The sequence below is a fragment of the Maniola hyperantus genome, chromosome 26 (genome assembly GCF_902806685.2).
Source record: "Maniola hyperantus chromosome 26, iAphHyp1.2, whole genome shotgun sequence".
NCBI classification, from domain to species: Eukaryota; Metazoa; Arthropoda; class Insecta; order Lepidoptera; family Nymphalidae; genus Maniola; species Maniola hyperantus.
In genome coordinates, this window is record NC_048561.1 from 5,180,951 (window position 1) to 5,203,159 (window position 22,209).

A 22,209-nucleotide genomic window follows, 5' to 3' on the forward strand; every position below is an offset into this window, starting at 1 on the left:
CTAAGCTCTGTTGGAAAATGATTCAATGATCGAAAATGCATCCTCACAGATCCTTGGATAAAACAGAATAATAAAGCCTCTAAGCACCTATGAACTAAGTATATGCCAAAAATAGAATTTGTACCTACTAAACGTCTTAAATACTAGTTTATTCAGTTACTTACGCTAATATCAAAGCATTCCAATAGCATATCGGCATAAATTTCTTGTTCTTCCATCCAAGTGTATTCGGTGCTCAAATCCTTGTAACACCCCTCGGACAGGCAGCACCGGCACAACCCTGGGGTCTCTTTTACCACAATTTCGTCAAACTCCATGTTTGTTACAGTTATTTAATACATCACATATAAATAAAGCAATATTTTCAATCTCAAATCGAAACAACGCTCAGCGTCAGTTTTGCTTGATACACGCCATTTTGGTTTCTGAATCTGAAATTCTTAAGAAAATCGAAATGCCAACTTAATATTTTGTATACCTACTTAAATAATTTTCTATTTAAGTAATAATTATGTTATTTAGATTTTATTATAAACAAAAGTAATTATTTTAAGGCTTGTTAATTAGACTTTTCTGAACTAAAAGAAATAAGGATATCAAAAACTCAATAAATAACCGGATATCACAAATACTACGAATCCAGAGCTCCTACAAAAAGATATAAATCAATAAATTATCCATGTTTAGTTCACAGTATAGATCGACCGAAATGAGTCTAAATTATATGGGAGCGCAACTTTCGTTCTTGTGGTAACACCATATATTGCAACCAAAACAGTATTGATAGAAAATAGTGTCAGCACCATTTCAGATTACCCCGACAAAATCCTACATTTTGTGATGTAAGGAAAACAATAATTTAATTGTAGTTTTCAGCATAGGTCTATTTATTTTAAAATGAATCTACCACCCATTTCGCTCGCCCAAGGTGTTTAGTCGTAGAGAAGAAGGGCAAGAAACTCTACGACACACATCTTTTAAAAACATTACAATTACCATTACATAGTATACAGTACCTTAAACGTATCTGGTACTCAGTTATAACAATCACAAGTAGACTATAAAAAGCAAATGATTACATGCTAATAAAATATAAGAATACTTAACTTTAGTATAGGCCACCGTCCTTGTTTGCGCTGGGCTGAAGAACCTCACAGATCGGATCACGACAATCAACTGTCCCCTCCCTGTCGAGGTAGGGTACTTTTATAACACTGCCATCGCAAACAAGGCGGATGGCGACTATCGCATGATCTTAATATTAATCATTATTTATTTTAGGTTTGTTGACAAAAGGCATGTTGACACACCCAATTTACAATAATCAAATCAGTAACATTTATTAACATTCTTCCTGATGCTTATCATAGACCTATTACACAGAAGTTGTATTTAACGAGTAATCTAACCAGTGTTGCTGACAATAGGTACTTATTTTACATTCTATTCGTCGTCAGCCTATTCTTCCAGAGTAAGATGTTTCAGTATGTGTCACATACATGTACCTACAGTGTAAACTACCTTTAACAATAAAAAAATCCTGTATCCCAGTAACCACAAATTATTTGTTTAAAAGTTTAAGTGCTAAAAAAATATTTTATATCAATAATTTCATGGATTTTCAATATGGCGTCTAATATACAAACTACAATGTTTTGCTGATACTGCCCCAGCCCCCATACATTCTCGAAATATCTCCTTTAAAAGCCAAATCTGCCCAAATGTTAGGAATCTGCCACAAATGGGCACACTGACCTGCTCTAAGCGGTAGCACTGTAACTGTAACAGAGAGAGGAAAACCGGAAAGAAACACAGAGTAGTTTAAGCACAGAGCTTACAAAATTATGAAACTCATTGATATCTGGAATCCAGAGTTGTATTCTTAGAAAAAAAATAACATAATTATTTGGTTTTGGTCTGTGGTTCGATTTTCAGGTTATTCATCTGTGGCTGTGAGAATTTTGGAAATTGAAATTGTTTATTTATTAAAAAATACACAATATAAAAATCAATTAATTAGCTTGAAAAATGGATACGTCTAAAATCTGTCGTTGCTGTCTCGCCAAAGGAGCTACAAGAGATTTGAGCACCAGTTACAGTTTGTTTGAAAAAAAGGAAGTTTATTCAGAAATGTTGCAAGAATGTTTTAACATTGTTGTGAGTTTATTTCCCTGTGCCTATTAATAGCTCATTGCTTGGAGTGTCATCCCTTTCCATTAATCATTTACTAGTAGAGTTCTCTTGGGATTGTAAAGCGATGGTGGATTCTTAGAACCTCTTTATTTTTATTTATTCAGATACAAGTTACCCCTTGACTGCATACTCACTTGGTGGTAAGTGATGATGCAGTTAGCCCGCTTCAATCTTAGACTGCATCATCACTTACCACCAGGTGAGATTGCAGTCAAGGGCTAACTTATCATCATCATGCGCGCCGGCTCACTACAGAGCAGGGGTCTCCTCTCAGAGTGAGAAGGGTTTTGGCTATAGTCTACCACGCTGATGGCCAGCGGATCGGATATGCGGATTGGTAGACTTCACACACTTTTGAGAACATTATGGAGAACTCTTAGGCATGCAGGTTTCCTCACGACGTTTTCCTTCACCGTTAAAGCAAGTGATATTTAATTAATTAAAACGCACATAACTCCGAAAAGCGGCTTACTTATATTTGAATAAAAAAAACAACTGCCAATCTGTACTTAGCCAGCGTAGCAGACTATGGCCTATTCTGCAAGTACACCCGTGCTCAGCAGCGAGCCTGCGTTGGGTTCCTCATGATAATGCAAGTAATGTAACTATTATATTTGCAGTTAGTGCCAAGTGCCAACAACAACGGTATATGTGAAGCATGCGTAAAGAACCTCCGAGAATCCTTCTGCTTCAAGCAGCAGGTGATCAGAGCAGAGGACGCCTTCCTCAACAGCCTCACTTATGAAGAACTAGGTTTGTGACTGCTATTCTCCACATAGCTTCTCTATTACATTCATCATCAACCAATAGACGTCCACTGCTGGACATAGGTCTCTTGTAGGGACTTCCACACCCCACGGTCTTTCGCTGCCTGCATCCAGCGGCTCCCTGCGACTCATCTGATGTCGTCCGTCCACCTAGTCTATTACATTATTATTATATTATTATAATAATGTGGCGTGCAGGTTATAGAGACATAAATGCACTGCTTACCCTAGTGACCCTAGCCCTAACAACTCTATGCTTATTTTTCATTATGACTGAATAGGTTCATACCTTACTGCCTACCCAGGCTTGAATACCTGTGCATGCCACTGGTAAGCATTGTGGTCTTGTTGACATTTTTTAGGGTTCTGTACCTCAAAAGGAAAAACGGAACCCTTATAGGATCACTTTGTTGTCTGTCTGTCTGTCAAAAAACCTACAGGGTACTTCCCGTTGCCCTAGAATCATGAAATTTGGCAGGTAGGTAGGTCTTATAGCTGGCATTAGGGGAAAAATCTGAAAACCGTGAATTTAGGGTTAGATCACACAAAAAAAATTAAATTGTGGTCATGAACTAATAATTAGTATTTCCAATTTTCGAAGTAAGATAACTATATCAAGTGGGGTATCATATGAAAGGTCTTCACCTGTACATTCTAAAACAGATTTTTATTTATTTTTATGCATCACAGTTTTTGAATTATCGTGCAAAATGTCGAAAAAATACGACTGTAGTACGGAACCCTCGTTGCGCGAGCCTGACTCGCACTTGGCCGGTTTTTGATTGCTTATTGTTCATACATTTTTAGATTTTTTTCTCGCTTGGCGTAAAACACTGTATTGTATTGCTAATTCTTTACTCTGTTGTTTCCAGATACAAAACCATTAGTGAAGACAGAACCTGAACAGAGTGACTGTGATTCTGATAACTTTGTTGACACCAGTGAGTATCTGTTAATCATTTATATCATCATCATCATCGTCATAATCATCATCATCATCATCGCGGGCGTCAGCTAGTTAAGTATATGTAATAGTTAGGAGAGCACAGTCTGGTGTCCACGCTACATAACGCGTCGCCGTGGCAGGCCCCGCACGCGCTGGCGCGCAGATCTGGAGGATTTTGATGGCCTTGGTGCGCTCTGGACGCGTCTGATCGCTAACAGGGATACCTGGAAGAAAAAGGGGGAGGCCTTTGCCCGCGTTTGGGATGACCTCTGAAAAAAAAAAAAAAAAAAAAAAAAAGGTACTAATAATTAAAAAAAAAAAAAAAAAAAAAATCCTAATAATTTGAAAAAAAAGTATATTAAAAAAAAAAAAAAAAAAAAAAAAAAAAAATTTAGAGGTAGGCTTATTTATTAATAGTTTTTCTAACTAAATGAACAACCCAGCTATGGTAAACTTCATAAATCTCTTATTGATCTGATCTGATTCAAAACTAGCTGCCCCGGCGACAGTCGATTAATTTTTTTTTTAATTTTTCTCTCCGTAAGAACCATCCTCGTACTTCAATATAAATTCTCTATAAACAATATAAACTCGGAATATTATAAAAAAAGAATTAACGAAATCGGTTCAGCTGTTCTCGAGATTCGCGATCAGCAACAAATTTAGCGATTCATTTTTATATATAGAGACCGAGAGACCGATAGACGTCCACTGCTGGACATAGGTCTCTTTTAGGGACTTCCACACGCCATGGTCTTACGCCCTGAATCCAGCGGCTCCCTGCGACTCGTCTGATGTCGTCTGTCCACCTAGTAGGGTGCGAAAGTGTGTTTGTTTGTTGGTTTGTCCTTCAATCACGTCACAACGATGCAACGGGTCCACATGAGTTTTTGCATGGGTATAGTTAAAGACCTAGAAAGTGACATAGGATACTTTTTATCCCGGAAAATCAAACAGTTCACACGGGATGTTCTAAAACCTAAATCCACGCGATCGAAGTCGCGGGCATCAGCTAGTTTCAAATAAAACAAGTAAGCCTAGTGGTTAGGACGTCCGCCTTCTAATCGGAGGTCGGGGGTTCGATCCCGGGCACGCACCTCTAACTTTTCGGAGTTATGTGCGTTTTAAATAAATAAATATCACTTGCTTTAACGGTGAAGGAAACATCGTGAGGAAACCTGCATGCCTGAGAGTTCTCCATAACGTTCTCAAAGGTGTGTGAAGTCTACCAATCCGCACATGGCCAGCGTGGTAGACTATGGCCAAAACCCTTCTCACTCTGGGAGGAGACCCGTGCTCTGTAGTGAGCCGGCGATGGGTTGATCATCATGATGATATGAACCTGATGTTTTATTTCAGTCAAAGAGGAATCGCCTTCAAGAGCTGATACAGACATTATAGCTAAAATCGAGCGGCCGAGGAGAAAAACCAGAAGTAGAAGTCAAAAAACTGAGCAGAACCACAAGAAAATAGCTAACTTTGTCACTAAGTTGAATATAAGTAAGTATAGTTTTGTCTGGTGGGAGGCTTCGGCCGTGGCTAGTTACCACCCTACCGGCAAGGCCGTGCCGCCAAGCGATTTAGCGTTCCGGTACGATGCCGTGTAGAAACCAAAGGGGTATGTGTTTAATAAAAACTGCCATACCCCTTCCAGGTTAGCCAGCTATCATCTTAGACTGCATCATCACTTAACACCAGGTGAGCTTGCAGTCAAGGGCTAACTTGTATCTGAATAAAAAAAAAAAAAAAAGTTTTGTCTAGATATAAAAAGTATATTTCTCTATATATAAATACTAGCTGATCTGATTTAGGTTTTTAAAGATCCCGTATAGCCTATGTCAGTCAGGAATAATGTAGCTCTGGTGAAAGAATTTTCAAAATCGGTTCAGTAGTTCCAAAGATTACCCCCTACAAACAAACTTAACGACATTACCTCTTTATAATATTAGTATAGATATGCGAAAGTGTGTGTTGCTTGTTGGTTTGTCCTTCAATCACGTCGCAACGGTGCAACGGATTGACGTGATTTTTTGCATGGGTATAGATAAAGACCCGGAGAGTGACATAGGCTACTTTTTATCCCGGAAAATCAAAGGGTTCCCACGGGGTTTTTAGAAAACCTAATTCCATGCGGACGTAGTCGCGGGCATCAGCTAGTATTTTATATTTAGACATAAATCATATTTTTTGTTAGTACCTACGGATTTATATGTTTTACAAGCTAATGCCCGCGACTTCGTCCGCGTTGAATGAGGTTTTTAAAAAATCCCGTGGGAACTCTTTGATTTTCCTTGATAAAAAGAAGCCTATGTCACTCTCCAGGTCTTTATCTATACCCATGCAAAAAATTACGTCAATCCGTTGCACCGTTGTGACGTGATTGAAGGACAAACCAACAAACCATCAATCAAACACACTTTCGCATTTATAATAAGGGTACTGATTTTATACTTCAAGATTCCGGAAAACTACAAATGAAGACGTCGAAACAACAGAAAAGTAGCACCAAGAAGAAGAAAGAGAAACAGAACTCAATAGATCTGACGTGGACAAAGAAATCCGTCGCAGACAAACGGAAACACAGAGACAACTTACTGACTATACTGAAATATTCCAATGTCATACCGTTCAAACACAAGAATTTACTCGGCTTTGTCTGCGGTTACTGTGATGCGACCTATCCAGACCCTCTAGACTTGAGGTCTCATACTGAAAAAGATCACGAACAAGAAAGATTCGACTTCAAATCATCATTCGATATGGCCGAATACAGCGTTAAGTTAGACATAACGGACCTAATATGCAAGATTTGTACCACAAAAATGGATAACTTAACCAAATTAAAAGACCATTTAGTTAAAAACCACAATAAAATCGTTTACAACGATATTAAAGATCACATAATGCAGTTTAAGTTAAAAAAAGGTGATGTTTTTGACTGTGTGATGTGTCCATCGACATACGAAACTTTCAAAATGTTAAAACAGCATATGAATAAACATTATGGGAACTACAGTTGTACTAAGTGCGAGAATTCGTTCGCTACTAAGAGGTCTTTAAACGCGCACCAAGGGACCCATCAAGATGGGAGCTTTAAATGTGATTTGTGTGAAAAAGTGTTTTCGAGTCGGACTAAAAAGCAATATCATGAGAAAACCAAACATCTGGGCACGAGGAATATCAGCAATTGTTTGCTATGTGACGTTCCGTTCCGTTCCTACTACCAACGGAACCAACACATGGTCAAGGTCCATAATTCGGAGGCCCAATATAAATGCAACGTATGTAGTAAAGGTTATGTGTTGAAGTCGTTACTCATGTGTCATATAAAGAAGAATCATTTGATGGAAAGGAACTGTCAGTGTACGGAGTGTGGTTATAGGTTCTTCAGTAATAAAGCGTTGAAAGCGCATATGGTGAAACATACAGGCGAGAGGAAGTATGCATGCGAGGTGTGCCACAAGTCGTATGCGAGGAAGTACACTCTGAGGGAGCATATGCGTATCCACAACAACGACAGGCGGTTCAAGTGTGAGGTGTGTGCGACGTCGTTCGTACAGAAGTGCAGTCTCAAGAGTCACCTGCTGTCACATCACGGGATCAGCCTGGCTGCCAGCGATATCAGTTCCAGATCTTGAATTGGTTTTTTTTTAAATCCCGTGGGAATTGTCTGATTTTCATGGATAAAAAGTAGCCTATGCCACTCTCCAGGTCTTTAAATACACTCATGCAAAAAATCACGTTGCACCGTTGCTCCAATGCAAGGTGATTGAAGGACAAACTAACAAACAAATTTACTACTACAATTTACACTAACTACTCATTTATTAAAAATTTGCATTTATAATAATGAGTAGTGATTAAACGATTCGAACGAACGTGTAGAAAGTACTTCTAGTAAAGAATATCTTTAATTTTAATAATTAAAAAAAAAAACAGATTTGTAGTTTTTGAGGCCCAAACTTGATTCTCAAAGAATCTCATCTCATCCGAATGTGCCTCAACACCGCTTTTGAGACACATATCGCCTTAAAATTTTTCAGGGTGATTTTGCATGTATAATAAAAAAAAATTACAAAAAAAATAAAAACTGACTTTGTTACATAAACACTAAAAATTGAAAAATAATTTAATTTATTACCGAATATATTATGTATACAAGAGTTAATATAGTTCCATAATAATACTTTTTGGTGCCGGTGCCAATTAGCTTTAGCTGCGCGAATCGTCTAGACTTCATATTTTTATGAGACTCCACAATGGCACCTCATTGGCACCGACCCCAAAAGATATTATTATGGAACTATATTAACTCCTGTATACATAATATATTCGGTAATAAATTAAATTATTTTTCAATTTTTAGTGTTTATGTAACGAAGTCGGTTTTTATTTTTTTTGTAAAAAAATTTTATTTCACAATTTTTAGTGGCCCCATGGAATTATGCTATGACTGGTTAAAAATCTACTGTTTACTAAGCTATTACACTGATCGCAAGCAATTTACTCTTATCCGTTGAGGAGTTCTAGTATCTATCTTCGAAGATGTTCATCAGATCTTCACCAAATTGAAATGGGACCAACTTTGAAGTATACCCTTTCAAACAAAAAAAGAATTTTCAAAATCGGTCCAGGCGTTTTTGAGTAATCGGGGAACATACATAAAAAAAAAGTATATAAAAAAAAAAAGATTCCGACGAATTGAGAACCTCCTCCTTTTTTTGAAGTCGGTTAAAAAGGCTTTTGACGATATTTTTCACATGCTACCTGTCAATCGCCCAACAGTCGCTAAAAAACGTGGGAAAAGTTTAGAAATATGTTATATGCTCGTGGGCCCAAAATCCAAATTGCCTTGGTTTTACCACAGAATATTATAATAGGTAACCTGCTCATGTTGTATTTTTTAGAAACATCCGTTTTTGAAAATGCCCACGTTTTTTGGCGAAATCTCAACGAGTGAATCTCAAAACTATCACAATTTTTGTAAATGCCTTTTGTATATTAAAATAAAATTAGTATTAGGTAAATAAGTTATAGGCGGAGGATCGTGTGTGGTGGCGTGCTCTTGGGAAGGCCTATGTCCAGCAGTGGACGCAAATAGGCTGATTGATTGATTGATTGATTGAAGTATTAGAAAAATCTTGTATTGAAATTCAAAAGTTTACGTTTTTAATTTATTTTAAAATAAAAATATTTTTTTTGAGAGTTAGGTGTATACCTTATATTATTTAGTAAAATTATTATTTTTGCTTTTTGTACAATGTGCTAAATGTGATATTTTAAAATCAACAAATACCTGCATAATAAAATTTATAATATTATTATTTTAATGGCATGTTTTATTTTCCACACAATATGCTTTATGTAGTGCTCCGTAGTGAGCCGGCGGTGGGTTGATCATGATGATGATGATGATGCTTTATGGGACCAGAGGCTCTAGTGTAATATGTCCAGTTAAAAGTTCCGCAAATTGCTATTGCGCTGGAACCATGTCTCATTAAAATCGAAATGACGTCATTTAACGTAGGTATATTTAAGTAAAACTATACCATCAACACGGAACTTTAGTCTAGTGCTGACATCACTAAAATGGCAGCCACGCGCATTAGCAATTTGCGGGACTTATAATATCCACGATCATATAAATCTATAATTCGCTCACTACCTACTGCACGGGTCTCCTCTCAGAATAAGAAGCGGTTTCTTTACACATATTTAGACTTCTCAGGCATGCCGGTTTCCTCATGATGTCTTTCAAAGGGTTATTCCCGTTGAGTCACACCCCCGTGTGTAACACTGTGACACAAGGTATCAAAAATTTCAAAACATTCCCGTTGAGTAACACTGTTACACAACGGGAATTTTTTGAACTTGTTGGCACCTTGTGTCACACCTACATAAATACATATTATTGCGCGTGTATCAAGTATTAACTGATTGTGCACTTTTCCGGGGTGTTATTTATTTATAAATCCAAGATGGCGGATATGAATTTTTTTTTTCAAAAAATTGACATGGGTGTCGTTTTCAGGGTTTTCGAGGGTGCTGAATTTGATGATGACATTTATTCTGAAATCCAAGATGGCGGACATGATTTTTTTTTCAAAAATTGACATGGGTGTCGTTTTCAGGGTTTCGAGGGTGCTGAATTTGATGATGACATTTATTCTGAAATCCAAGATGGCGGACATGATTTTTTTTTTCAAAAAATTGACATGGGTGTCGTTTTCAGGGTTTTCGAGGGTGCTGAATTTGATGATGACATTTATTCTGAAATCCAAGATGGCGGACATGATTTTTTTTTCAAAAAATTGACATGGGTGTCGTTTTCAGGGTTTTCGAGGGTGCTGAATTTGATGATGACATTTATTCTGAAATCCAAGATGGCGGACATGATTTTTTTTTCAAAAAATTGATATGGGTGTCGTTTTCAGGGTTTTCGAGGGTGCTGAATTTGATGATGACATTTATTCTGAAATCCAAGATGGCGGACATGATTTTTTTTTCAAAAAATTGACATGGGTGTCGTTTTCAGGGTTTTCGAGGGTGCTGAATTTGATGATGACATTTATTCTGAAATCCAAGATGGCGGACATGATTTTATTTCAAAAAATTGACATGGGTGTCGTTTTCAGGGTTTTCGAGGGTGCTGAATTTGATGATGACATTTATTCTGAAATCCAAGATGGCGGACATGATTTTTTTTTCAAAAAATTGACATGGGTGTCGTTTTCAGGGTTTTCGAGGGTGCTGAATTTGATGATGACATTTATTCTGAAATCCAAGATGGCGGACATGATTTTTTTTTCAAAAAATTGACATGGGTGTCGTTTTCAGGGTTTTCGAGGGTGCTGAATTTGATGATGACATTTATTCTGAAATCCAAGATGGCGGACATGATTTTTTTTTCAAAAAATTGACATGGGTGTCGTTTTCAGGGTTTTCGAGGGTGCTGAATTTGATGATGACATTTATTCTGAAATCCAAGATGGCGGACATGATTTTTTTTTTCAAAAAATTGACATGGGTGTCGTTTTCAGGGTTTTCGAGGGTGCTGAATTTGATGATGACATTTATTCTGAAATCCAAGATGGCGGACATGATTTTTTTTTCAAAAATTGACATGGGTGTCGTTTTCAGGGTTTTCGAGGGTGCTGAATTTGATGATGACATTTATTCTGAAATCCAAGATGGCGGACATGATTTTTTTTTCAAAAAATTGACATGGGTGTCGTTTTCAGGGTTTTCGAGGGTGCTGAATTTGATGATGACATTTATTCTGAAATCCAAGATGGCGGACATGATTTTTTTTTCAAAAAATTGACATGGGTGTCGTTTTCAGGGTTTTCGAGGGTGCTGAATTTGATGATGACATTTATTCTGAAATCCAAGATGGCGGACATGATTTTTTTTTCAAAAAATTGACATGGGTGTCGTTTTCAGGGTTTTCGAGGGTGCTGAATTTGATGATGACATTTATTCTGAAATCCAAGATGGCGGACATGATTTTTTTTTCAAAAAATTGACATGGGTGTCGTTTTCAGGGTTTTCGAGGGTGCTGAATTTGATGATGACATTTATTCTGAAATCCAAGATGGCGGACATGATTTTTTTTTTCAAAAAATTGACATGGGTGTCGTTTTCAGGGTTTTCGAGGGTGCTGAATTTGATGATGACATTTATTCTGAAATCCAAGATGGCGGACATGATTTTTTTTTCAAAAAATTGACATGGGTGTCGGCTTCAGGGTTTTCGAGGGTGCTGAATTTGATGATGACATTTATTCTGAAATCCAAGATGGCGGACATGATTTTTTTTTCAAAAAATTGACATGGGTGTCGTTTTCAGGGTTTTCGAGGGTGCTGAATTTGATGATGACATATATTCTGAAATCCAAGATGGCGGACATGATTTTTTTTTCAAAAAATTGACATGGGTGTCGTTTTCAGGGTTTTCGAGGGTGCTGAATTTGATGATGACATTTATTCTGAAATCCAATATGGCGGACATGATTTTTTTTCAAAAAATTGACATGGGTCTCGTTTTCAGGGTTTTCGAGGGTGCTGAATTTGATGATGACATTTATTCTGAAATCCAAGATGGCGGACATGATTTTTTTTTCAAAAAATTGACATGGGTGTCGTTTTCAGGGTTTTCGAGGGTGCTGAATTTGATGATGACATTTATTCTGAAATCCAAGATGGCGGACATGATTTTTTTTTCAAAAAATTGACATGGGTGTCGTTTTCAGGGTTTTCGAGGCTGCTGAATTTGATGATGACATTTATTCTGAAATCCAAGATGGCGGACATGAATTTTTTTCAAAAAATTGACATGGGTGTCGTTTTCAGGGTTTTCGAGGGTGCTGAATTTGATGATGACATTTATTCTGAAATCCAAGACGGCGGACATGAATTTTTTTTCAAAAAATTGACATGGGTGCCGTTTTCAGGGTTTTCGAGGGTGCTGAATTTGATGATGACATTTATTCTGAAATCCAAGATGGCGGACATGATTTTTTTTGACCCTGAAAACGACACCCATGTCAATTTTTTTTAAAAAAAAATCATGTCCGCCATCTTGGATTTATAAATAAATAACTTCCCGGAAAAGTGCACAGTCAGTTAATACTTGATACACGCGCAATAATATGTATTTATGTAGGTGTGACACAAGGTGTCATGTCCGCCATCTTGGATTTCAGAATAAATGTCATCATCAAATTCAGCACCCTCGAAAACCCTGAAAACGACACCCATGTCAATTTTTTGAAAAAAATATCATGTCTGCCATCTTGGATTTCAGAATAAATGTCATCATCAAATTCAGCACCCTCGAAAACCCTGAAAACGACACCCATGTCAAATTTTTGAAAAAAAAAATCATGTCCGCCATCTTGGATTTCAGAATAAATGTCATCATCAAATACAGCACCCTCGAAAACCCTGAAAACGACACCCATGTCAATTTTTTGAAAAAAAAAATCATGTCCGCCATCTTGGATTTCAGAATAAATGTCATCATCAAATTCAGCACCCTCGAAAACCCTGAAAACGACACCCATGTCAATTTTTTGAAAAAAAAAATCATGTCCGCCATCTTGGATTTCAGAATAAATGTCATCATCAAATTCAGCACCCTCGAAAACCCTGAAAACGACACCCATGTCAATTTTTGAAAAAAAAAATCATGTCCGCCATCTTGGATTTCAGAATAAATGTCATCATCAAATTCAGCACCCTCGAAAACCCTGAAAACGACACCCATGTCAATTTTTTGAAAAAAAAAAATCATGTCCGCCATCTTGGATTTCAGAATAAATGTCATCATCAAATTCAGCACCCTCGAAAACCCTGAAAACGACACCCATGTCAATTTTTGAAAAAAAAATCATGTCCGCCATCTTGGATTTCAGAATAAATGTCATCATCAAATACAGCACCCTCGAAAACCCTGAAAACGACACCCATGTCAATTTTTTGAAAAATAAATCATGTCTGCCATCTTGGATTTCAGAATAAATGTCATCATCAAATTCAGCACCCTCGAAAACCCTGAAAACGACACCCATGTCAATTATTTGAAAAAAAAATCATGTCCGCCATCTTGGATTTCAGAATAAATGTCATCATCAAATTCAGCACCCTCGAAAACCCTGAAAACGACACCCATGTCAATTTTTTGAAAAAAAAATCATGTCCGCCATCTTGGATTTCAGAATAAATGTCATCATCAAATTCAGCACCCTCGAAAACCCTGAAAACGACACCCATGTCAATTTTTTGAAAAAAAAAAATCATGTCCGCCATCTTGGATTTCAGAATAAATGTCATCATCAAATTCAGCACCCTCGAAAACCCTGAAAACGACACCCATGTCAATTTTTTGAAAAAAAAAATTCATGTCCGCCATCTTGGATTTATAAATAAATAACACCCCGGAAAAGTGCACAATCAGTTAATACTTGATACACGCGCAATAATATGTATTTATGTAGGTGTGACACAAGGTGCCAACAAGTTCAAAAAATTCCCGTTGTGTAACAGTGTTACTCAACGGGAATGTTTTGAAATTTTTAATACCTTGTGTCACAGTGTTACACACGGGGGTGTGACTCAACGGGAATAACCCTTCATAAAGAACTCTAGGCTGAGATCTATAAAGCGCACTTTGACTTTGCTCAGACTTAAGATTGTGTTAAAACGAAACGGCTTTATGCCAACGATATAACGCTGTCTCGTTTTAACAGTGTCTTAAGTCTAAGCAAAGTCAAAGCAAGCTCTATATATCTCACCCTCGCACTTACGATGCCTTCACAATTAAAGTGACCAGTTGATCTCTTATGGGGGTAAAGTTGAAAGTGTCCACTACAAACCGTAATTAATATTACAAATAACTAGCTTATGCTTGCGACTTCGTCCGCGTGGACTACACAAATTTGGAACCCCTATTTCACCCCCTTAGGGGTTGAATTTTCAATCCTTTCTTAGCGGATGCCTACGTCATAATAGCTATCCGCATGCCAAATTTCAGCCAGATTCCTCCAGTAGTTTGAGCTGTGCGTTGATAGATCAGTCAGTCAGTCACCTTTTCGTTTTATATATTTATAAGAGATATCTGTCCCGGCTTTACTTACGTGTTTAGTCGACGTTAGCCCGATCGGTACTAGCACAGGGTACTAGGTAGGTAATTCTAGTTTTTCTTGTTTTTTTTTAATCTGTTATTTTGTAAGGGGGCTTTTACAGATAATCTATATGCCAGCCCCATCGTTACAAACTAAATTAAAATCAAACTACATAATTAAACCTAAAACTATATCAATTTGAGAGAATCACTAACAAATTTATACACTTTCATTGCCGAAATGCTCGAAGGTTTGTTCAAAATACAGTTAAAAATACCAATATTCATAAAATTAATTCTAGTTCTCGTCTACTAGAACGCGGCAGAAAGATGTACATTGGCCATTAGAATGACATTTCGGCTTTGTAGAGCGTTGTCTCTGTCACTCATACCTGACGTTTTGTCGGTCTCAACAACAGGGACAACGCTCTATAATTCTGCTATCTCCTTCTAAAGGTCGATGTACATTACTTTCGGCTGTACTGTAAACTTTTTAGTTGGTCAGTTAGCGAACGAAGAACCACTTTATTTTGCTGGTCGTTACTTGTTCCGCAAATGCGGAACATCCGCTTCAATGAATGCGAATGTTACGCATTTGCGGATGCGAATATCCGTAACACCCCTGGTCACCTGGTAACCACTAGGATGTTAGCGTTTTTAACCGACTTCAAAAAAAGGAGGAGGTTCTCATTAGATTTTAGGAATTATTTCAAGACAGAGTAGATAAAGAAATGAGAAAAACTTGGATATAAATAAATTCTTTATTACAAATAGTAACAAAATTATAACATTAACCGTTAAGTTTGATAATATAACGTTTATAATTAATTAAGCATTTTAATCGGAAGAATAAACTGTTTATAGTGTAGTATACCTATCCTAATTAATTCTAGAAATTACTTAACATGCGAAAATGTGTCTGTCTGTCTGCTAGCTTTTCATGCCCCGTCCGTTTGATCGATTTTGATGAAATTTGATACAGAGATAACTTGCATCCCGGGGAAAGACATACATTACTTTTGTCCTGGATAATCAAAAGTTCCCACTGGTTAGCGTCAGATAAAATAATAATAAAAGCGATCACGCACTCATCCGATCCGAATCCGTGAAAATACGGATATAAAAAATATCTACGTCGTATTGTCATGAGCTACCATACAAATAGTTCTAATGACTACTTCGGAACGTATTTTCACGGACTCGGATCGGATGAGTGTGTTGTGGTTAAATGAAACTCGTGATGGCGATTAATCAGAAGGTAAGAATTGGAACTTCTATATAAAGTCCAGATTGAAGAACACTCTGTTGGTGCGAGTACTGTCGGCGGTACATTTGTTCGGGACTACGTCATCGATTGAACAGCGCCATCTAGTTTCTATTGTGGCAACCGCCACAAGTGCGTCACCGCCGTAACAAGACATAAAATAAAAAACCAGAACTGCAGCGCCCCCCTGGTGGCCCATAACTTCTTAAAAAATAATACATAATATTATGAAATAAGTACGTAAACTATATTGCTTTTATTTACATAAATCTTAATATAAACTAATGTTTATATATTACAAGTTAAGTATAACTTTGAAATAAAAACTCTGAATAACTCGACAACCATAATTTTGTGACATTTATTTAAACAATTTATTAATTACATTAGGTAGCATTACTTTTATTAATTTAGAAGCCTAAATAGCGAGATCTTAGATCATTTACACTTCACTTAGATCACTATGGTTTTACCCTAGGGTAAAACCATAGTGATCTAAGTAACATTTTACTCAAAATAAAGATCGTTTAAGATAAGTTTAAACGCCAAAATAAAGATTTTGATACGAAGGTGCAAAAAATTCCATACTGATCCGAGTGCTTTTAATTATTACTTGAAAACATCCAAACTAGTTTTCCTTAGGTCTCAAAAAGTTAAAAAATAACTTGGATCACTATGGTTCCTGCCATCGCCAAATACTCTAAATATACAGACATGCTAGCTTGTCTGTTCTGTCTCAGATAATCCCAAATAATCATAGACAAATATTAGTGATTTAACCCCTGATGTCAGGGGTCTCATTGGAATCATGTTCTCAGATGATTTTTGACCTATATTTAAGCTTTTAGCATTCTCATACGCCGTGTACCGGACTATTTAGCTCACTTTTAGCATTTTCATACTCCGCAAGCGTGAGACCATGGTTGGAAAGCATATAAGCTTTTGAGACTACACTTCTGCACAAACGCCAGACCGCATGCGCCGCACTTAAACCTCCTATCATTATCATGAATATATGCTTGACGACTTTTTCGCAAAAATTGCACTAAAAACTCCCGATTTCGAGCGTTCTTTGATGGTTTTTTTACCTATGTGTAAGCTTTTAGCATTCTCATACCCCGTGTACCGGACTATTTAGCTCACTTTTAGCATTTTCATACTCCGCAAGCGTGAGACCATGGTTGGAAAGCATATGGCTTTTGAGACTACATTTCTGCACAAACGCCAGACCGCATGCACCACACTTAAACCTCCTATCATTATTATGAATTCGCATATGCTCTCGCAAAGTTTTCTTCCTCGCATATGCTTTACTACAAACTGTACATTTAAACACCCTTTCCCCATTATGTTTAACCATATGTTCGTCTAACGACTGTTTGATGAAGAATCCTTGCCCACATTCGGGACAGATATGATTTCGTTCCATTAAATGTACTTTTTTTATATGAGACGTCAATTTCGATTTTAATATAAACGATTTGTCACATATGTTGCATTTGTATGTCGCAGCAGCTATGTTATGTTCTTTAAACATATGTCTGTTTCGTTGATAGTAACTAGTGAACGATTGGTCGCAATGGGGACAGTTTGTCGTGTATCTAGCGTTTGTGTTATGCGTGTACTTTTCGTGACAAACTTTTCTGACGCGTGTACTGAAGACTTTTTCGCAAAAATTGCACTTGAAATTCCCGATTTCGTGAGTCCTTTGATGATTTTTTAATCTATGCTTGTTTATGAAACCTAAATCGCACACTTCGCATATATAATTCCTGTAATGACCGTTCATATGTTGCAGGAGCATTTTGAATGTTTCAAAAGTTGAATGGCATAACGCACAGTTAAGTAAATCGCCGTTAGTTAGTTTAAATTCCATGATGTAGTCGTTAATGTCTGGGTAAAATTTGATATCGTGATCTTTAGTTAAATGTTTTTTTAGGTTAGTTATTATATCGAAGTTTTGTTCGCATAATGTGCATTTAAGGTCGTTTATGTCCATTTTTATTGATAAATTGCTTTTGTCTAGTCTTTTATTGAAGTTTAGGTCTTCCTTTTTGTGTTTTTGACTATGTAACCTAAGTTCTTCGGGGTTGGGATAGGTTTCCTTGCAATAGGCGCAGACTATGCCGGAGAGGGTTTTGTTGGAGAAGGGGGTACAGTTAGAGTATTTAAGCAGGTTCTGCACGTTGCTGCTGTGTTTTTGGTTCTCGCTTATGAATCTAATGTTGGGAACACTGAGTTTCTCTATTTCGGATAGCGCTCGGAGGGAAAGTTTTATTGTCGTCGTTTTGTTGCCAAGTCTCTTTGATTTCCGATCTGAAAATAAATAGATTTTTGATTAATTTTTGTACAGAATTAAATATCATAGGAAATTGCAGAGTTGGAAAACCCTCCCAGTATGTGGACTCCTAAAGGGGTGAAATGGGGGTAGACAGATTGTATGAAAATCGTAGGTACCTACCTAAAAAGGTGTATGAAGTTTGGCCACAGTGTTACTCTGGGTTCCGTACCGTAAGCTGAGATTGAGTGAGTAAGTGAGTAACTTTTACAGTGGGAAGATTTTTAATCACATGAGAAACAAGGAAAATTTCGCAGACGAAGTCGCGGATAACTGCTAGTACTAGTATAGATGAAGTGTAGATAAAAACACTATCAGTATCAGTACCCTTATTATAAATGCGAAAGTGTGTTTGTTTGTTGGTTTGTCCTTCAAGCACGTCGCAACGGTGCAACAGATTGACGTGATTTTTTGCATGGGTATAGATAGAGATCTGGAGAGTGACATAGGCTACTTTTTATCCTGGAAAATCAAAGAGTTCCCACGGGATTTTTAAAAACCTAATTCCACGCGGACGACGTCGCGGGCATCAGCTAGTTATTATATAAAGAAATCTTACCACTCTTCTTATCGAGAAGTAACCTCTTCTTGGCAGATCTGTCCTTTTTTCTCCTCTTGAGCGGCACGTCGTCCAGGCCGAGGATTTCCGCGAGTTTGTCCTTGTCTTTGAGATCTTCGAAATCTGATAGCTCTTCTTTAGGCTCTGTAATTAAAAATGTACGAAAATACAGTGCGACAAGGCTCTTTTGGCACTTGAATGACATTGACAGGAGGGCGCTGTTAGAGAACAAAGGCTTAGACTATTCAAACAAGAACAAAGGGGACACTTGACGGCAACGTAATACTTGATGATGCCCGCGTAGATTTAGGTTTTTAAAATCTCGTGACAACTCTTTGATTTTCCGGGACAAAAAGTTGCCTATGTCTTTCTCCAGGATGTAAGCTGTAGCTGTACCAAATATCGTCAAAATCGGTTTAACGAACAACCCGTTAAAAGTTAAGGTCCAAACGCACATGAGCGACGCTGCGCGGCAAATATAGTTTATATTATGTTCAGCAGTGCGCGGGACTGCATTTACTTTTTCATATAAGTATGGCATACTATATTATATATCAAATCTTCAAAAGAGCAACCGTCCAGTTTCTTGCTGGTTCTTCTCGGTAGGAAAGGCATTACGAACCAGTGGTAAATGCAATTTATGACGATTCAAAAATACTTGTAAAAGTTTAATTGAATAAAAAATATTTTTATTTATTTAAGAATTGAAAATGATATTAGTACGGAGCAAGGCGATGCCGCGTCGCGTCGCGTCGCGCAGCGTTAAGTGCGTTTGCAGGTTAAGTAGACAGACACACTTTCGCCATTATAATATTAATATGGACTATAATACGGTATTTGACGAGTCAAATCAGTAACAAAGTTTTTATCAAAGTTTTTATCAAAAAATATTTCAAAAAAACAAACAAAATAGATTGGTTTTTGAAATATTTCACTCAATTTATTGTAATTTTACAATCAAAATAACAAGAGAAACTAGTTTCTTACCAAGGAAATAAATACCATTGTCCTCTGCATCTGAGTATTCTTCTTTGATTTTGGGCAATTCAACTGGAAACAGAAAAATATTCATTACTAGCTACCCCGGCGAACTTCGTAATGCCAAACAGTCAATTCTTTTTCAGGCAATTTTTAAAATTTTTCTCACCGTAAGAACCATCCTCGTACTTCAAGGAATATTATAAAAAACAATTAGCGAAATCAGTTCAGCTGTTCTCGAGATTTGCGATCAGCAACACATTCAGCGATTCATTTTTATATATAGAGATTAGTTAGGGTAGGGTTAGGTTGGTTTAGCTTAGGTCTCAGGTAGCCTAGGCGACAGCATATTGTCAGTTTACTGCAAGAATTAGTGATGGAACATTTCAAAGGTAGAAACTATTATGTGGAACTCTAAGGCATGCAGATTTCCTCACGATGTTTTCCCTCACCGTTGAAGCAAGTGATATTTAATTACTTAAAACGCACATAACTCCGAAAAGTTAGAGGTGCGTGCCCGGGATCAAAGCCCTGAAAGCCAATTAGAAGGCGGACATCCTAGCCACATCACAGCTTATAGTACAGGAGTACTAAATAGCAATTATGAACTGAACTCTAATCACCTTTATCATCACTGATCTCCGTCAGCTTCAGCTGGAACTCCGCCAGGCACTGCAGCACCTGGTGTTTGAAGTCCCACGCGTCCCGTAGTCTGGCGATGCACACATCACATATGCCGCTGGCACTACCCTCTAGCGAGAACTGAAATTATGATGATCACATATGAAAATATTTATTTATTTTATTAAACCACCAACAGAATTATACGAAAAACTAGCTTATGCTCGCAACTTTGTCCACATGGACTACACAAATTTGGAACCCCTATTTCACCCCCTTAGGGATTGAATTTTCAAAAATCCTTTCTTAGCAGGTGCCTACGTCATAATAACTACCTGCATGCCAAATTTCAGCCCCATCCGTCCAGTAGTTTGAGCTGTGCGTTGATAGACCAGTCAGTCAGTCACCTTTTCCTTTTATATATTTAGATTACATTATTCAAATCCTAGGTGCCAGGTTATTATACAATTCCATATTATAAGCAGCATGCAAATTTAGACAGATAAGTCATATGAAAGAACTTAGAATATAGCATAACATTAACATAATATGTAAAAAACACAATGACAATAAAAAACAAAAAACGTGAGGGAAAACATACAACACACATAGATGTAGCACACAATATGGACTATTTGTCTCTTTTCGTCAAAATCTGGAGGAAGGAGGACCTTCCCACTACACAGGAAAAGCAAGCAATACACACCACCAACACACAACAACACGACAACAACAGAAACCTTCACAAATTAGCTAACAACAACTGTACAAAGTTTCAACTTAAACGGATAAACAATACATGAACACGTAGAATATGAACATACAAACATTCGCTTTATTTAAATGTGACATATTACACACCCTACCCAACTGTATTTGTCACCATATCAAAAAGCCTAGAGATGGCAAATGTTATGCCAACAAAATCTTATTAATCAAAATCTTACAAAAACTAGCCTATGCTCGCGACTACGTCCGCGTGGATTACACAAATTTCAAACCCCTATTTCACCCCCATAGGGGTTGAGTTTTCAAAAATCTTTTCTTAGCCAATCTGCAGCTATCTGCATTCCAAATTTCAGCCTGATCCGTCTAGTAGTTTGACCTATGCGTTGATAGCTCATTCAGTCAGTCAGTCAGTATGTAATAGAAGCACACCGCCTACTAAAATCATTAATTTACTATGTATTAAAACATTCCGTAACGTTTCAGTATGGGTAAAAAAACTAAAATTGGGTTTCAATTCAAATATTACGTTGACCACTACAGTAAATATTTATAAAAATTCTGATTTTATGGGTAGTTTACTAGCTGTGTGAGAGAAGCTAGGGTCCAAGATAGTCAACGATACATTAGTAATTTATATTATATTTAATTACATACTTGAATTTCGAAACATTCCTTTAACATTTCTCCATACACTTCGCTTTTCCCGAGTCGTATGTAAAGCGACTTCAAGTCTTTGTCCGGCGGCCGCGCCAGGCAGCACCGGCATAAAACACTAGAACTCATAAGTTTAACTTCGTTTTCTAAACAATTTTCAAGCAATTTAAGAGGAATTTCTGTGTAAAATCTGCAAACAGAATTTTTAGTTTTTAAGTGACATTTCGTGACATTGACATTTTTTTTTTGTTTTTTGCTGAGGTTTTTTGACACTCTATGGTCGTATGGTTTTTTGGCTCTGGATTCTAATTTATTGAGTTTCCGGTTAACCGTTCGGAAACATAACCTAAGATGTAATCGACATAATATAAAAAAGTTCATTTTCCAATATTATGAGCCAAAAGCTGTAGAATATCAATAATTTAAGCTCGATAATAATTTCTTTTTATAATAATTTCACCTAAGAAACACTTTAAAATCTATCAAAGCTTCTACAAAACATTTTGAAACAAAGGAATTAAGAAGTGATTTTGTGGA

The 22,209-nt window shown here is 37.0% G+C and overlaps 3 protein-coding genes across 5 annotated transcripts in view; 1 reads left to right on the plus strand and 2 right to left on the minus strand.

Moving 5' to 3' along the window:
- The window catches only part of LOC117994476 (zinc finger protein 728-like), a 32,237-nt gene extending 31,690 nt beyond the window's left edge, over positions 1–547 (minus strand). The window contains exon 1 of one of the 2 annotated variants that reach the window (XM_069507752.1): positions 165–544. In XM_069507752.1, coding sequence (XP_069363853.1) covers positions 165–317 — 153 coding nt within the window. In that variant the 5' untranslated portion in view covers positions 318–544. Of the gene's footprint in view, positions 1–164 lie in introns of both variants that reach the window. The other variant, XM_034982401.2, reaches the window with a different exon arrangement.
- A 1,387-nt stretch (positions 548–1,934) lies between these two features.
- Positions 1,935–9,535, plus strand: LOC117994119 (oocyte zinc finger protein XlCOF6-like). Its single transcript, XM_034982001.2, has 5 exons — positions 1,935–2,157; positions 2,814–2,946; positions 3,833–3,901; positions 5,266–5,406; positions 6,364–9,535. Exons 1-5 carry the CDS (start codon positions 2,029–2,031, stop codon positions 7,542–7,544), a joined length of 1,653 nt encoding a protein of 550 aa, XP_034837892.1. The 5' UTR covers positions 1,935–2,028; the 3' UTR covers positions 7,545–9,535.
- A 6,591-nt stretch (positions 9,536–16,126) lies between these two features.
- On the minus strand, positions 16,127–21,895 carry LOC117994313 (zinc finger imprinted 3-like). 2 transcript variants are annotated; one of them, XR_011238244.1, is made up of 6 exons: positions 21,673–21,895; positions 20,292–20,430; positions 19,678–19,740; positions 18,691–18,834; positions 16,298–18,109; positions 16,127–16,267 (listed from the first exon to the last, which is right to left on the minus strand). XR_011238244.1 is itself a non-coding variant. In XM_034982200.2 (5 exons), the coding sequence occupies exons 1-5, from the start codon at positions 21,799–21,801 to the stop codon at positions 16,905–16,907; spliced, it is 1,680 nt and encodes a 559-aa protein (XP_034838091.1). In that variant the 5' UTR covers positions 21,802–21,895; the 3' UTR covers positions 16,127–16,904. The 2 variants fall into 2 exon arrangements, 1 of the variants encoding a protein (XP_034838091.1); XM_034982200.2 differs by having other exon boundaries at positions 16,127–18,109.
- Positions 21,896–22,209: the final 314 nt, after the last annotated feature.